This window comes from Emys orbicularis, chromosome 19 (assembly GCF_028017835.1).
Source record: "Emys orbicularis isolate rEmyOrb1 chromosome 19, rEmyOrb1.hap1, whole genome shotgun sequence".
Classification (NCBI taxonomy): Eukaryota; Metazoa; Chordata; order Testudines; family Emydidae; genus Emys; species Emys orbicularis.
The window spans coordinates 3,722,800-3,734,957 of record NC_088701.1 but is presented as its reverse complement, the minus strand read 5'-3'; the positions used below and the strand labels follow the sequence as shown (position 1 = coordinate 3,734,957).

At 57.9% G+C, this 12,158-nt stretch overlaps 1 protein-coding gene across 1 annotated transcript; it reads left to right on the top strand.

The window, feature by feature from the left end:
* Positions 1–5,646: 5,646 nt before the first annotated feature.
* On the top strand, positions 5,647–8,982 carry CNN1 (calponin 1). The gene is made up of 6 exons (XM_065419438.1): positions 5,647–5,765; positions 6,320–6,386; positions 6,940–7,077; positions 7,702–7,812; positions 8,376–8,522; positions 8,737–8,982. Exons 1-6 carry the CDS (start codon positions 5,701–5,703, stop codon positions 8,980–8,982), a joined length of 774 nt encoding a protein of 257 aa, XP_065275510.1. The 5' UTR covers positions 5,647–5,700.
* The last annotated feature ends 3,176 nt before the right edge of the window (positions 8,983–12,158 follow it).

Here is a 12,158-nt window from a genome sequence, read left to right as displayed (position 1 = left end):
CACCTCAGCGCTGCCCCAGCTTCCCAGCCCCAGCCAGGGTTCTGCCTTCTCTCCCACTGAAATATCCCCCCTCCCCGGCCAGGGATAAATCCATGAGGATCTGGGACAGGCTCAGCCCCATTTTTCTCCCAAGTTTGGTGAATTTTTCCTGCAGGGGCTGCTGCCTGTTTGGGTTGGCAGACGGCCCTGGCACGGGCAGGCTGGAGCGAGGAGACAGGCCGGGCCCCAGGAATGTGAGCGCTCACTCGCCTTCCCGGCTGCAGCAGCACGCGGCCAGCAGGGTGGGGGGGGGGGAATACGGTCACAGCACCTCTGGGATGCAACACAGCACCCTGGACGGGCCAGCCTGGGCTCTGGCAGGTGCCGACTCCTGGGACATGCTACTTCCCAGCAGCCCCGGCCCAGGCTGGCTTGTCCTGGTCAGCCTCGGGGCTGGAACCTTCTTCTGCTGGGCTCACACCGCGGCGGGCCGGGCCTGGGAGCCAGGAACGGCTGGGATCCCTTCCTGCAGCCAGTGCCCCCAGCTGGACACCCCCTGGCTCCACACCACCCAGAGCAGGGTTATCCCAGCATTCCCACCTCCCCTCGGGCAACCGCCTCCCTTTGTGCCTCAGTTTCCCCATTCCTGCAATGGGCTTCTCTGCTGGCCAGGGGCAGGTCGGGCTGAACAGGACCCAGATCCTGCGCAGGGAAAGGTGGGGAGTTTGGAAACTGTCTGCTAGGAGAGAGCTTGCGGGACACAGAAGGACCCAGGAAATCCAAACGGACAGGCTGCCTGACTGGGACCTTTGGGGCCAGGGCCCTGCCTTATGGCTCCTGTACGGCAGCGGAATAAGGGCGGCTGTACTCTAATACATGGGCCTGCCCGGGCATCTTTGCCTCTCAGAGCACATTAGAGACACACGCCCCCTCCTTCCTCAGGGAGAGGCTAGGTTCCTTTGGGCCGACTTTAAACAGGGAGGATTCAACCCGGAACAGGAAAAGGGGGTCCCTGGAGGGGGGCTAAAGGTTCTTATGCAGAGGGTGGAGTGATCAGGCTTTTTATGCTGCCGGTTAACTAGAGCAGAGCAGGTATATTTCAACCGCATACAAGGAACAACTTCCTCGGCGCTTCCCTGCCACGTTAGCGCCCGCAGGTGGACTTCAGCAAAGGGGACGGACGATGCTGCGCCCAATCCGCTGGGCAGGCAGGACTCGGAGCTGGGGGAAATCACAAGCCCAGGCTTCAGGGCTAACGTGCAGGGGTCAGGAGGGGATTTCTGCCACCGTGTGCAGCGCTGCCCAAGGGCAAGGCACAGGCTGAGGCGTGCGCCCATCCCCCAAGGTGTCGCTGGCATTGGGAGCGGATGGGGAAGCAGCAGCTTTGGTGAGCCATGGGCCACAGGTGGTACAGAAAATCTGAGCGAGGGATGGGAAGCAAAACCCACGAGAAGTGAAATGATTCAACAGGTGTCTTGACTCCTAATCCCCTCGCCTCCCCTCCCCACCCAACAGAACCAGTGGATCCCACTCCTCTCCCAGAGATGGGGATAGAACCCAGGAGTCCTGGCTCCCAGCTCCTCTTGCTCTAACCACTGGACCCCACTCCCCTCCAGACTCCAGGCCCACCCCCTGCTCTATCAGACCCCAGCCTCGCCCAGAGCTGGGGTTGGAACCCAGGAGTCCTGACTGGGTCAGGGTCTGACTTACTGGGCCTCCAACTGGATCTCTGCTAACATCCCTTCTCAAAGGCTGCTGGAAAAGCAGCTCCAGGCCCTCCAGCCACTGTCCCCCCATTCAGCTCCCGGTTCCGATCCGAGCCTGGTGCAGCAGGGTGATTGGGTGACATGAGTTGCCCAGGTCTCAGCAACCCAGGAGGCCACCCCCCAAAGAGACGCTATTATCACTGGCACTAATTTGGCTCCTGTATGTTAGTTTCACCATACACGAGGTGGGCACTGGCTCTGGACCGGACTCAGCCAGGGACTGGTGAGCCCTCACGAATGCTTCCTAATCGCAGGCAAGCAGGGCAGGGGTTCTGTGCGCTCTCTGAGCGGCCTGCGTCCCCCCCGCAGACCCCAGCCAGGGGAGCGCTAGTGCCCACAAAGCCGGCAGCACCCGAAAGCCATAACACCAGCAGCCTGACCTCCTTGTACTCATGCCGCAAGAAGTGCCAGACCTGGGGCCTTGAACCCTGGTGCCCAGCAGTGAGCATCAGTCTGCCTCTTGTTATGTTCTGGATATGGGGCCAGATCTACTCCTGGTGTCACTCCAGAGTCAATGGACTAACCCAAGGAAGGAAGAGTTCTTTCCATCGGCGGGAAAACAGCTGCCGCTTTCCACCCCAGAGGTGGCCGCATTTCAGCAGTCAGGGACGTGCAGGTCTAGACTCGGGATGCTCCCGAACAATGAAAGTCCCCGGTGAGTTATGAGCCAATACTGAGTCGGGGGGAGGAGGGGGCCACAGAGCACTGGTCGGGAACTCCGCTTCCCTTTGCGAGCCGCAACCCCAGCCCCACTGAATGAATCCCTCTAGCTCCTTTCCTGGCAGCCAGCGTGGGACTCGCCCCAGGGCAGGGAGTTTGGCAGAGACGGATCATAAACATGTCAGAGATGCCTCTTGTCGTTCAAGCATGGGATTCCCAGGAGAACAATTTCTGAGGCCATAGTGGGGCACTGATGGCTGCTTTGGGGGTTCAGACGGCCCTTAGAAGGAGCACAGGGACCTGGTGCAGAAGCACATTTCCAGATAAAGAGGTTTGGCTCTGGAGATCTTTTTTCCCTCGCAGGGCCGGGGCCAGCGCAGCAGCCGCGGCAGATCGGCTCCGTTTTACAAGAGAGAAGGGTCCGGAGGTTACCTAGACCCCGGCCACTCAGCCTGGGGCGCTTTCTGCCCCCTCCGGACGCTGCGATGCGCAGGGCAGATGTAGAACAGAGCCCAGCTGGGGCTAGTAGAGGTCCCAGCTGAGATCAGGGCGCCAGGTGCGGCACAGACCCAGAGAGCGAGAGTCCCTGCCCCAAAGAGATGAAGATCGTCCTCCGCATTTCACAGCTGGGGAATTGAGCCCAGAGGGACGCAGTGACTTGCCCCAGGTCGCACAGGGAGGCTGTGGCCGGTTCGGTAACCACAAAACCAACCTGCCTCGGGGCAGACCTGCCTCCCCTGTTTGGGCGGGGGACACAGCTAGGTAGCCCCACTGCAGGAGAGCAGCCATCCATGGGGAAATTAATTCGTTCTGTTGGTGCTTCCCCTCTTTTGGGGGTGCATATTCCAGGAGACGGGCTCCCAAACTGGGGGCTGCTCAATAGCAAATTGGCCAGTTAGCCGGGGCCGACTGCTCATTTCCAGATGCTGCTAAAAGCAGCTAAAAATCACAAACTGTCCCAGGAACAACATGGATCACCAGACTGGACCAGACCAGGGTCCATGTAGCCGAGGAGCCTGTCTCCGTGGCCAGCACCAAGGAAGATGCAAGACTTGCACAGGAGACAGATACAGCAACTCCCCACTTAACGTCCTCTCGCTTAACGTTGTTTCGATCTTACATCCCTGCTCAATTACAGAACATGCTCCATTTAAAGTTGTGCAATGCTTCGCTATAACGTCATAGCTGGCAGTCCCCTTATCAGCTCCCCTACGCCCCCAGCGCCTCCCGCCCGCCGGCAGACCCCACGGATCAGCGCCTTCCCCCTCCTCCCCCCACAGCAATCAGCTGGCTTGCGGCGTTCAGGAGGCAGGGGAGGGAGGGGGGAGCCTGCGTGCCGTGTCCTCGCTCCTGCCCCCTGAACGCTGCAAGCCAGCTGATTGCCGCAGGGGAGGGGGAGGAGCGAGGACACGGCGTGCGGAATAAAAGGGGGGGGGAGAAGAGGCAGGTTAAGGGTGGGGGCTTGGGGGAAAGGGTGGTGTGGGTGGGCCGAGGGTTGAGCCCCCCGCCTGGGAAGCTACCACTGCGCAATATGCTTCTCCTAGCCTACAGCACCTCCAGCCTCCTTGCCTGCCTCATTGTCTGCAGTGCCAGTGGGCTGTGTGGGGTAAGGCGGGGGCACCTCCCAACTATAGAACTGTACTGTATGGCAAAAAACCATTTCCCTGGAACCTAACCCCCCCCCCCCCCATTTACATTCATTCTTATGGGGAAATTGGATTCGCTTAATGTCGTTTCACTTAAAGTCATATTTTTCAGGCACAGAACTACAGCGTTAAGTGAGGAGTTACTGTCTGGGGTAATCTGCCCCCAAGAGTTAGAGATTGGCAGAAGCCTGAGGTTTTCTATCCTGTCCAAAGCTATTAGCTATTCTAACTGTGGTTAGTTTAGTTATCCCCAGAAACGTCCAGTCCCTCTTTGAATCTTGCTACGTTCGTTCCCTCCTGTGGCATGGAGTTCCACAGTCTAATGTTACACGTGGAGTGAAAAAGTATTTCATTTGTTTCTAATTGGCTACCTTCATATGCCTTTCCCCCTGTTCTCATGCTGTGAGACGGAGAGATCAGAAACTCCCGCTCCCCCTTCTCTAGCCCAGTCATCATCTTGTATATTTCTATCGTGTCGTCTCTTATTCGCCGCCTCGCTAAGGGAAACAATTCCAATCTTTGCAGTCTCCCTTCAGCGGGAAATTTTTTTTTTCCAGGCCCCTGATCATTGTCATCACCCATCTAATTCACCAACGTGCTAGCGTTTCTTTCTCGGGAACCAGTTGCTGGGGTTGCCATGGAGATATCAGTCAGGAGCCAATGGGATGGGAGGTGGGGGACCACACAATGGTGAATGGTCCACAAACTGATCCCTACTAAGCAGTGTGCAGATCTGAGATGGTCCCATTCTAGCAAACGAGCCCCCCTCTCCCAGCAGCAACAGTGGGTTTAAACAAAGACCGGAAGAGGTTTGCGACAGCCCAAGGGCACAGAGACAGGATAGTCCAGTGGTTACAGCACTAACCTGCAGCCGGTTCTGCTAGACGCCCCGTGAGACCATCGGCAAGTCACGTAGCCGCTCTGTGCCTCAGTTTCCCCAGATGCACAACAGGAATAACAGCACTGCCCTGCCTCCCGGGAGGATAAATATATTAAAGACTGCGAGGCGCCCAGATGCCCCGGTGATGGGGGCTGGCTACGCAGGTTCAGAATTCCCTAGCCGTCCCCACACAGGGAAGAGAGGGTTCTTGGTACTGGCAGACCAGGGCAGAACCCGATCCAACGGCTGGAAGCTGAAGGGGCAGATTTTGCCCGAAGGTGGTGATTAACCATCAGTGCAGCTACCTGGAGGGACAGGGCTGGATTCTCCAGCACTTGGAGCTGGGTGTTTCTCAGAGAGACTCAAGCTCACCCCCACGGGAGGCAGGGATCACAGGGGAAGTTCTCCGGCCTGCACTACCCACAAGGGCCTTGAAATCTACCCTGATACGTAGGAGTATTTGTACCCAAACCAGACTCTGGCTGTTCTCAGGGCAGGCGAGGGGGATATCGGCCCGCACTGTGCAGAGGGCTGAGATCAGCAATGGGGGACGCTTGCTGACGGGCCCAGCAGAATGCCAGGGTGGGGCATGATGCCAACGGGCAAGGCAAGGGCGGCACTGGTGTTAGCCGGGGGGTTGCTCACCCGGTTCCGCCGCACGCCCGTCCCCCAGCAGCTCCGCCATGCCCAATGCCCTCTGGCTCCGTTACAGCTGGCCCAGAAGTATGACCCCCAGCGGGAGCAGGAGTTGCGGCTGTGGATCGAGGACATGACGGGGGAGCGCCTTGCAGACAACTTCATGGAGGGGCTGAAGGATGGCGTCATCCTGTGCAAGTGAGGAGCCTTAGGAGGAGGGGGGGGGGGTCCTGCCCTGCTGGGGGTGGGCAGTTCCCCAGCAATGGGGGGTTGGGCTCTGGCGTCATTCTGCAAGACTTGGGGTGGGAGCGTGGCCCAGTTCCAGTCATACCCCAACATCTCCCCTCCCAGCCCCGTGTCCCCCGCAGGAGGAGACAGCGCCCAGGGAACCCATCTGCTGCAGGAGGGGCTCCCCCGTTGGAGTCAGCGCTGGCTGCAGCACTAGGGGGCGCTGTGCTACTGGAGGGTTTGAAGCACGAATGTGCCGTCCCTGCGGATCCCATAGTATTTCCTGCCGGACGTGGGGCGTTAGCCCAACCCCTGCAGCCACATTCAACCCGGGGCCATTCTACGGCCCACCCTCCCACCTCTAGTTTCAGCGGGATGTGGGCGTCCTCCCTGCTGCTCGTAGATTGGCATGCGGGCCCTGGTTACCAGCTCCTGCGCCCCACCCCAGAGCCAGCTGCCTCCCAGCGACGGGTGACGCCATGGCCCTGCTGAACAAAACCCGTGCTCGGGCCTTCTCCTTTCAGACTCATCAACAAACTGCAGCCTGGCTCCGTGAAGAAGGTGAACGAGTCCACTCAGAACTGGCACCAGGTGAAGGCTCCCTCGGGGCTCTCGCTGCCCCGGCCGTGGGTCACACTAGACAGGATCCTTGAAGCTAGTCCAGCCGTCGGGAGACTCTTCCCCAGCTCTGTGTTGGGGGCCCAGGCTCCCTAAGGGTGCTGGGAGACGCCCCAGGAAAGGGTGGGGGGTTGCCCGACAGGGAGATCTTTGTGGGCGGGGGAAGGGAGAAAATGGCACTGCAGCCTTCCTTGGCTGGAGCAATAGGTGGGCAGGGCAAGACCCAGCTCTCAGCCCTCGCCAGCACAGGGACGCGATAAGCAAAAGGCCCCGTGATTGGAGGAGAAAGCATAGAGCGTCACGTCAGATGACAAGGAAGCAGGGGCCCCTCTCTGTACTCTGGGAAGACAAGACTTGGGGTCCTGCCTGGAGAGCTGCTGTGGAGCTGGGAGGGGTCACCAGAGGCTCAGCTGGGACGCTCCTGTAACACTGTAGGAATGGGGGGGTCGTCCGGTGCTGGGCTCGGGCGCGGTGGAGCAGCCGGGACACGCTGGCCGCTCTGTAACCACCTGCCGTCCTGCCGCAGCTCGAGAACATCAGTAACTTCATCAAGGCCATCACCAAGTACGGCGTGAAGCCGCACGACATTTTCGAAGCCAACGACCTCTTTGAGAACACGAACTACACCCAGGTGCAGTCCACCCTGATCGCCCTGGCGAGCCAGGTGAGTCCGGCAGCGGCAGCGCGGCTCATCCAGGCCCCCAGCCCGGCCCCGCCCGGCGGGAGGTTCCTGGCATGTCCAAGGCACCCGACGCCGCCTCACCCCAAAGGTCTCGTCCCTTGGCAGAGACACCGGGCACGGGCATCCTTCCAGCCCCCTGCTTCGGGGGCACTGCAGACATGGCTGCTGATCAGAACCAGCCTCGGCCACTCCCCACACTCCACGCCAGACCCCCTCAGGAATCGGCCCCTGGTTTGCTGAGCGCACTCAGCATGAGGGGCCAGAGCCGGCCAGGACGAGCTGGGCTGGAGGGATGGGTGGGACTGACGCAGCCCCGTGCCCCCCCGAATGCACAGATTAATGCTTGAAGTCATTTCCCCCATGGGGAAGAGCTCCTCCTCTTACCCACCCACCATGGCTCACAGCACCAGCCTTGGCTTTGAATCTAATCAGTGCCTGGGAACACGGGAGCGAGAGACAGGGCCATGCGTGGGGGGAGACGGGGGCTGGTCTCCCCACTCCAGGCTGGGCCGTGGGTTTCTGCAGCGGGGGGCATGGGGGGCAGGGAGATTTACCCCTCCAGCCATCCCCACATGAGCCCTGTTTGTTCCCGCCTCCCCCCCGCAGGCCAAGACAAAAGGCAACAAAGTGAACATGGGTGTCAAATACGCCGAGAAGCATCAGCGCCGATTCCAGCCGGAGAAGCTGAAAGAAGGACGGAACATTATCGGGCTGCAGGTCTGTGACTCCCCCTGCCACGCGGCCCCTTGGCAGCCCCGGGAGCTCAGAGATCTGGTCCCAGCACCATCCCGGGGTGGCCAGCTCGGAGCTTTCCACAGCCGCGAGGAAGCCCAGCTGATGCTGCTGAGATTTCTCTACGGCTCAGCCTCTGGAGTTACTCTGCCCCCTCGAGCGGCTGCAGAGCCCAGCCAGTGGCCACCCCAGCCCATATCAGGAGGTGCCCACTTGAGCCATCGGGCCCTTTTCTGCCACCTTAGCTGGGGCTTCTCTAGCGTGCGACAGCCCCGGTTTCTGCAACACCAGAGATTTCCCCAGGACCGTCGGCGCTGAAAGCAGCAACCTGGTGAGCTCGAGGCTGGGCAGGAGACACCTGGGGCAACGGCCGCTCCCAAACCGCAGCCAAGCGTGGGAGCCGGCAATTCCTTCTTCCACCTCCCGGGGGTGGCTGGGGACTCCCACTCCCCCTGGGCGACATGGTGCCAACCCCTGGGGCAAAGCCTCATGCCAAGAGCAGAGATCGGTAATCCACGCCCTCGGTTTTACTCTGCTTCTCCTTCCAGATGGGCACCAACAAGTTTGCCAGCCAGCAGGGCATGACGGCGTACGGCACCCGCCGGCACCTCTATGACCCCAAACTGGGCACAGACCAGCCCCTGGATCAGGCCACCATCAGTCTACAAATGGGCACCAACAAGGGAGCCAGCCAGGTAAGAGACGCAAGCCAAGGAGCAGGCGTGGGAGCGGGAAAGGGGCGTTAGCTCCGTGGGGCTCCCCCCCGAGCCCAGCCTGCTGCCATTCCCGGGGGGGGAACTAGCGTCTAGAGAGGAAAGCCTCCACGTCCCACTTCCTGGCATTCTTGAGCCTTCACGTCTGCGCAGCGTCTCCCTTCCTGTCCAGCTAACCCCCCGCCTCTCCCCGCAGGCGGGCATGACGGCCCCAGGGACCAAGCGGCAGATCTTCGAGCCCACGCTGGGCATGGAGCACTGCGACAGCCTCAACGTCTCCCTGCAGATGGGCAGCAACAAGGGCGCCTCGCAGCAGGGCATGACCGTGTACGGGCTGCCACGCCAGGTCTACGACCCCAAGTACTGCCTCCAGCCCAACTATGCCATGGTCGGCGAGGACGAGTACAACCACAGCCAACACAACTTCTACAACTCCGAATGAGGGGCGGGGCCGGGCCGAGGCCTGGACTGATCAGAGACACACGCAACCAGGACGCTAGAAGAAACTTTTTTTAAAAAAAAACAGCAAGTGATTACTTTAAAAGAGGAATAAGAGGAAATCCCGACTGCTCCCCCCAACGCTAACCTGCTCACAGAGGGTCCCCCAACCCAGCTCCCCCAATCCTAGAAACAAACCCCAACCCCCGTCAGATTCCCCCCCCCCCTTATTTAAGTTGTTTTTCAATGTATAATCCAGCACTTGACAATGCACGGCCATAGAGCAAGGCTCAGTTCAATCAGGAGTAGTTGGGGTGGGGGGGGAAGGGTAGATGTAGACGTGAAAAGCCAGAAACATTAGTGCTTTTTCACCATTAGCACCAGTGTCTTGGCTCTGAGACACTCACCCCCCCACACACCCAAGTGATCTAGAAATGCTGCCACCCCCATCCCCTTTCCTAAAGTAAGGGGAACAAACAAGTTGGTGAAATGAACCGGCCTGCGATTGCATTCACTGCTCTAGGTAGAGAGCTTCCTGCTTGACTGTCCAGGTATCCCCCCTCCCCCCAGGCACCCACCCTGCAATCCCAGGTGTGTAACACCCCTAGCGGTAAAAAGCAACAGAGGGTCCTGTGGCACCTTTAAGACTAACAGAAGTATTGGCGCATAAGCTTTCGTGGGTGAATGCCCACTTCATCCGACGCAAGTACCTAGCGGTAGTGGCCTGAGTGGAGCAAACACGGGGGAGGGATGGGACTAGCAGTACAGAAGGAGACGGAGCACGTTCAAGTTTAAACACACGCACTCCCCGGTCTCTGTCAAAGGTTCTCCTAACATTTCTGGGCTTTGAAAAGGGACAGATGCCATTTCTGTAAATAAGATTCTCCGTGTGTGTATATAAGAGACCCACTCTATATACACCCCCCCCATACACACACACACACACACACACACACTTTCCATCTACCACCAGGACAGCACCCTCGACTAACAAGTTTTTGTGTCGGCAGGTTTTCCAGTTGCAAGTCTAAGTGAGAAACCCTCCCCCCGCACACGAACACTGTTGAGCTCCTGGAAGGGTAACCAGCTCATCCACCTCTGCTATTGCCCATGTTGGTAGGAGTATTTTGGTGACAATCTAATGTATGGGGAAAATAAGAGTGTGAACTACTGAGATAAGCCACTACATTTCCTACAAGATGGGCTGCCTTTAAAAGCCTAGGAATATTTCCCTTACTCTGCATGCTGGCAAACTAAACACTTTTTAAAAAAAAAAAAACCTCCAGATCAAGTGATTTATAAACTGATATTACAGCAGTTTGTAATTTTCTGCTGATGAGCACTTTTTAATCTCTCACTGTGGCACAATAAAACAAGGAACAAACAAAAAAAAAATCTATATTTTCTAAACCTATTTCTAATCTTATTTAAGAGCTTCCTGGACATTTGTCTTCGCTGGTGAAGCCTGCGTATAAAAGGGAAGGTCAAAATGAGATCTAGTCAATTGCACAAACCCAGTCACATCCAAGTCCTTTGTTCTGTTGCGGTTTGTGGTGCGACCACTTTTTCCACGTGCCGCTCTTGTGTGAAGGGACCTGTCTTGCGTACCTGTCTGGCCCAGCTTACCGTATTATTATTATTAAAGCACCTAACAGTAATCCTCAGCACAAATAGCCCCCATTTTAGAGATGGAGAAACTGAGGCCTTTAAAACTACCTGACTTGCCCAAAGCCACAACGGAAGGTTGTGGTGGGGCAGGACCTACCCCACATCTCTCGTCGGCACCCCAACCCCGGGAACATCCTTCTTCTCTACGGAAAGTGCTGTCAGAAGCACAGGCGAACCAGAGAGAGAAAAACAACCTTTGTCTCCCCTCCCCGACGCTGATTTCTAGCACTCTTGGGTTTACAAGCGCATAGATCGGGTACAATGACGCAGACAGAGATTCAGGCCCACGGCATCCCTTTAACAGAGGAGGCTGCGTAGACAATACCGACAGCTAGGCGGATTTCCCTCCTCCCAGATGCCTGGGTTGACACAGGCTAGTTGGCAATGTCTGGTCAGGCTAAAGATGAACTGTGAGTGTTTAAGTGCTTTGAAGATAAGAAGCTGTCTATAAATGCTCATTTTCCAGCATGCATCAATGGTAGGGATGAGTTAAGGCTCTTAAGCCCTGCCCTGGCTTTCCTCCCGGATGGATTTACCCCCTTTTACCCCCGTGCGGCAGGGAAGGGAAGGGCCGGCCGACCACAACCCTCCCAGCTCTGTCTGTAAACCCCATTACCAACCGGTGCACAGGGCTCTAGCCAGTAATTCAGCACTTATACAGAAAGGCTTTGATACCCGCCCACGAACGCTGCCGGACATCTCAGACCCAGATCCTTCAACACAAACTTGACACTTTAGCTTCGGGGAAGCAGCCGGCTGCTCTACTTGCTGTAAGATCGGCCACCAGGGGGTGATGTGTACACACGCAGGCCAAAGTAACCACTTACACAGGCACAACATCATCCACCTCTGTCCTCCTCAGGCCGTCACAGGCAGACGGATGCTCCTTAGACACCCCCATCCCCCCTTAAAAGCCACATTACCCCTCAGAAGTCTAGACAAGCGCTTTGCAGGGCTACAACGACATCTGGATCTATGGCTACATCTACACTACAGGGGGGGGGTCGATTTAAGATACGCAAATTCGCGTAGCTGAATTCGACGTATCAGATCCGACTTACCCTGTTGTGAGGACGGTGGCAAAATCGACTGCCGCGGCTCCCAGTCGACGGCGCTTACTCCCACCTCCGCTGGTGGAGTAAGCGCGTCGATTCGGGGATCGATTGTCGCGTCCTGACGAGACGCGATAAGTCGATCCCCAAGAGATCGATTTCTACCCGCCGATTCAGGCGGGTAGTGTAGACCAGGCCTATGTCACAAGCCGTTGGCACTGCAGGGACAGTCCCTCCATAACTCTTCTGGTTACAAGTCTCCGTACCAGGTCCAGGAGAGTTTGCGATTATGTTCTTGACATGACACGTAGCAGCCATAGTAAAATGCAAGCGAGACACCGCGCGGCCCTGTTTCAGGGGGTTCCTGTTAAGGTCTTCAAAGGAAAGGGCAAATGGCACGCGTGCCTTGGAGGAGCGGGGTAGCCCAGCCCGACGGAGGTAATGCTGCAGCAGGGCTGGG

Coding starts and splice junctions, on each gene's coding strand:
- CNN1 (XM_065419438.1), top strand. CDS start 5,701: ATGACGGGGGAGCGCCTTGCAGACAACTTCATGGAGGGGCTGAAGGAT. Junction 6,387..6,939: donor CCACTCAGAACTGGCACCAG/GTGAAGGCTCCC, acceptor GTCCTGCCGCAG/CTCGAGAACATCAGTAACTT. Junction 7,813..8,375: donor GGAACATTATCGGGCTGCAG/GTCTGTGACTCC, acceptor TTCTCCTTCCAG/ATGGGCACCAACAAGTTTGC.